At 55.2% G+C, this 4,613-nt stretch overlaps 1 protein-coding gene across 1 annotated transcript in view; it reads right to left on the reverse strand.

Annotated features, from left to right (window-relative positions):
• Positions 1-2,634: 2,634 nt before the first annotated feature.
• The window catches only part of NCAPH (non-SMC condensin I complex, subunit H), an 8,399-nt gene continuing 6,420 nt past the window's right edge, over positions 2,635-4,613 (reverse strand). Inside the window, exons 11-15 of the mRNA XM_009876516.1 lie at positions 4,352-4,519; positions 3,747-3,854; positions 3,445-3,530; positions 3,075-3,150; positions 2,635-2,694 (exon numbers count right to left, since the gene is read on the reverse strand). Coding sequence (XP_009874818.1) covers positions 2,635-2,694; positions 3,075-3,150; positions 3,445-3,530; positions 3,747-3,854; positions 4,352-4,519 — 498 coding nt within the window. The remainder of the gene's footprint in view (positions 2,695-3,074; positions 3,151-3,444; positions 3,531-3,746; positions 3,855-4,351; positions 4,520-4,613) is intronic.

The following is a 4,613-nucleotide window of genomic DNA, read 5'->3' on the forward strand; positions in this document are numbered from 1 at the left end:
TCTTGTCACAGATGAGGTGGAAGCGCAGCTGGAGGGACATTCAGACCGAAGACGGGTGGTGGTTCTCGTCCCCAAAAAAGGGCCAGTTCTCCTTCCCGTGGGCAAGACCTGAACTCCAAGGTCCCTTCTAAGCCCTTTGCGTGTCCTCTCGCAGGACCGAGCCCCCGTGTCCAGACCTGCTCTCTCCAAAAGGTTTTAGCGTTACGACCCGAGGATTATCTCAAAAAGCCCGATCGCTTGAGGAAAGGCGGCGCTTGGGATGAACGTGCTGCAAAGGGTCTGGGTTTCCCCACGTGTCTCAGGACCAGCAAAGTCCAATTCACTGAGATACTCGAGGTTCAGATGCTCCCTGCACAGAGTTTAAGCTGCTTTAGAGACCCCTCTGCCTGTTGTTTCTCCTCCCCGCCTTGACCCACCTCGCAGGGTGCCACAGAGGGGCCCAAGACGTGGCAGCGCTGCTTCTCTCCCTGTGCTGAGCGCTGCTGCGGCCACAGCTTGAGCACCGCCTTCGAAAAAAACACGTAGACTTTGGCACGTGGGTTAGTGGTGTCTTAGCCATGTAGCAAGACCGCAGCACCGTCACCACCTCCGAAAACTCCCCAGCACCCTCCCTAGGAACCCTCCACCCTCCTCCTGCCAGCCCAGCCCACCTCTCCTGAGGCTGTGGATCTTGTTGATGCACTCCCAGTCGATGGACATCACCTTCTTCTTGTGCTCCTGGACAACCCTCTGCAGGGCTGCGTTGAGTTCCTCCTGCTGCTGCTGCAGGAACCGCTGCTCCTGCTGTGACCGACCAAGAGGCTTCGTCCCATCACCCAAGGGGCACGATCCCCAAGTGGCTTAGCCTTGGGTTGGTGGTTGGACTTTTGATGATCTTGGAGGTCTTTTCCAAGTGTAGTGACTCTTCTTCTCTCTTTCTTCTCTCTTTCTTCTCTCTTTCTTCTCTCTTTCTTCTCTCTTTCTTCTCTCTTTCTTCTCTCTTTCTTCTCTCTCTCCGTCTTTCTTCTCTCTCTCCGTCTTTCTTCTCTCTCTCTGTCTTTCTTCTCTCTCTCTGTCTTTCTTCTCTCTCTCTGTCTTTCTTCTCTTCTCCCCCAGATGCTGGAGGAGGAGCTGGGGAACTCGCTGCTGGTACAGCGGCGAGGAGGGCTGCCCGGCACCCACGGCGGGACAAGGGGCCAGAACCACCTCGCCTCCTGATGTTACACCCCAGGCTCCCCGGGGACCCCTCCCACGGCTCTCCTGGGAGATGGGGCTGAAGGATCTCAAAGGCAACGTGAGGAGCAGCTGCCCTGGGGATGCCGAGCAGCCGGGGTGGGACGCAGTGGGAATCCAAGGGGTGCTCAAGCCCACCCTTGCCGGGCTGGAGGGGATGGGGTGAAGCGGGTGCTGTCACCCCAAACTGCCCCAGAAGCCCCTTGGGGAGGTCTCCCCCACAGGTCTCAAAGCTCTGGCTCCTGGGGGAGTTGCTGGTGCTTCCTGTGCAGGTGTCCCCTCAGCTGGATTGCAACTCAAGGAAATACACCCTTTCTCCAAGTGCCTTTTGTGAATATTTGACTTAAAAAGCAATTCCTCTGCCCCTAAACTGCCCCCCTGGCCCAGTGACACCCTTGGGGCAGAGCTGGCAGCGCAGGACCAGCACTGGAGCCAGGTCTAAGCTCCACCACCCTCTAGAGAACAGCTTCTCCACACAGCTCGTTAGGACCCAGGGCACTAATAAGCCCTAATGGCTTTGAGCAGCCTCACCAGGGGCTTGGACCCACACCCATGGCCCAGGAGCTCAACTGGAAGGGCTCCAGTCCCCATCTGAGCTGTGCTGGGAGCACCTGTCATCACCTTGGTCCTAATCCTGACCTACAGACTGATGTCCCAGCTTGATCTTGGCCCCGTCTCAGCACCGTGCGCTTGCCGAATGATCTCAACTCGCCACCAGCTCCGGGTTGGTCCTGCTTGTGGTGTTGTTCAGGTACTGGACCCCCCCTCTCTCTGACTTCTTTTGGGAAAAGAAAAAGGGCTTTTGGTGCTCCGGGTTGGTCCTGCTCGTGGTGTTGTTCAGGTACTGGACACCCCCTCTCTCTGACTCCTGGTTTGCCTTTCTTTTGGGAAAAGAAAAAGGGCTTTTGGTGCTCCCTGACACTCGGGTGTTATTTTAACCTCTCCCATTTTGGAAACCCTCTCCTTCCCCATCTCAAAGGCCCATCTAAAAAAGTCTGTAGCAATTTATTATCTTTAAGCTCGGTATAAAAAGGTAAATCGTTTCATGGGATGAACGGAACTACAGGAGGAACTGGAGACAGGAGTAACAGTCAGTCCACGTGCTGGTGAGGGACACACAGAGGAGCTTTTAGCTCGCAGGGGGTTCACAGTGAGGTGGAGGAACTCCGTGACCCAGAGGCAGGAAAGAGCCGTTGGATTGAAGATGGCAGAAGCCAGGCAGGCTGAGCTGCAACCATCCATCTGTAGGGATCCTGTCTGAGCCAGGATAGCCTTGATTTAAAAGTCTTCCTGAGGCGCAGTGGGATTTCTCAGCAACGGTGCTGGGAGGAGAAAAATCCGCCACTGAGGAGACGATAGTCCAGAGCGAGCAGCGGGGAGCCGGGAAGCTGAGCTCTGTCCCGCGGGTCAGCCCCGGTGGGCTCAGTTGCCTTGTTTCACTAGGACATCAGACAGGTCCTCCGTGCCCTCCAGCTTCAGATTCTGGGAATACAGGAGAAACCCAAAGTTTGACAAAGCCAGACTCTTCCCTTGAAGGCCTGGCATAAAAAATAAACCCCAGGCGATGAAGGTTCAGAACTACCCCAGCCCTTTCTTGTTGGTGCAAGACTGAGGCTTCCAACTGAAGCCTGAAACTCTCCTGATGCTCAGAACAACTCTGAGCAACACAGCGCTCACCCCTCTGCAGCCAGACCTGGAGGCAAGGAAGGACAGATGGCAGCTTGGCTGGAAATCCTACGAGTGCTTAACCACGGGTTAAGCTGTGGCTCCGAGCGCGTTAGCCTGATTTATGTTTGCGGTAAGCACGAAACCGGGACTTAAACGTGCTCCCACCGCGCCTCCCGGGCGCACGCCGTGCTCACCTTCTCATTTGCCAGGTGCAAGAGGCAAGCGAAGGCCAAGGGGACTGACAGATTGTTAGCCATCGCAGCAGGCAGCCTACAGAAAAAAAAATAAAGGTTAGGATGGTCAGAACCTACCGAAACCCGACAGACCGAGCGTGTCTACAAGGACCGGGTAACCAAAAACGAGGTCCTTCTCGGGGATCTGGTTTTTCTCTACCTTTTTGCCTCGTGCTAGCAAAGAATTTGCTGACCTGTAGCACCCCCAGGGAAACAGAGCAAGGGAAGGGTTTCCCCTTCCTTCTGTGGTGGTTCAGAGGGTGTTCACCCAGGCTCGGGTGAAATCTGTCCCCCCCCATCTTCAGTCCAGCCTTTTTTAGGGCCACTCTACCTGTGAAGCAGCTCCTTCGTGATGCTGCTGAAGACCTTCTCTCCCGCTACCATTGACACGTCCTTCTCTTTCTCTGCATCTTCCGTCTATTTAGCAAAAAGACAGAGGCTGCTGAGCCAGGCTGTGCTGCCCAGCGCTCAGATAGAAAAAAAAAAAATATAAAAAATGCTGCAAGTTACAGGAGGAAGGCCACTCAAAGGGAAGTGCTGTGAAAACCTGCCCACAAGTGTCTGTGCGGGAGTTACGCAGTTACCCGTGGGGCCTGCTGAGTACCTGGCTCCCCCCGTGCTCACCTCTGCCACCGTTTCTTTGTCCTGTCTGTCAGTCAGGAGGTCCCACATGTTTTTCTTCAGCCTCTTCATGTCCATTTTCTTGGCTGTCTTTGCATACTGAATGGCTATCTTATTGACCTGAGGAAAAGCAGCCCCGGGTTAGTTGAGAGTAAACGAGCAGAAGGAGCAGCACTATCACCAACTGGATAATCAAAATGTGGTTCTCTTTGGGAACATCGGCTGCCTCGCTCCCAAACCTTTGATTTAGAACTCCTGCCTCTTACACCAGGGTTTGTCAGGGAATACAAAGCGTCCAGGAGATCCTGCACCAGGGAAATTGCTCTCTCGGGACCTTCAGCCAGGTGAGGGGTTGAGGCTTTGCTCCAGACCTGCCCAGTGAGCAGTTCGCAGCTCAGTGACAAGGCAAGTCCTTACCTTCTGGGGCTCAGCGACGAGGTTCTGCTCCCCGTATGTTGTGATATTGACGTCGCCGGTGACGCCGTTGAGCTCGGCGTCTTGACCCTCGGGGTAGGCAGTAAGGTTGAACTCTCCCGTCAGGCCCACGAATTGCATGGGGTCGTTGTCATCATCGCTGTCTGCGGCCTGATCAAGAAGATGACAAGGCAAGTCCTTACCTTCTGGGGCTCAGCGACGAGGTTCTGCTCCCCGTATGTTGTGATATTGACGTCGCCGGTGACGCCGTTGAGCTCGGCGTCTTGACCCTCGGGGTAGGCAGTAAGGTTGAACTCTCCCGTCAGGCCCACGAATTGCATGGGGTCGTTGTCATCATCGCTGTCTGCGGCCTGATCAAGAAGAGAGACAGCAGTGAGGTCACCCAGAGACATCTTGGAGGAGCTAGAGGTGGCCTGCGCTGGGATAACAAGAGCACCGGCTTCT

The sequence above is a fragment of the Apaloderma vittatum genome, unplaced genomic scaffold (genome assembly GCF_000703405.1).
Source record: "Apaloderma vittatum isolate BGI_N311 unplaced genomic scaffold, ASM70340v1 scaffold26219, whole genome shotgun sequence".
Lineage (NCBI taxonomy): Eukaryota > Metazoa > Chordata > Aves > Trogoniformes > Trogonidae > Apaloderma > Apaloderma vittatum.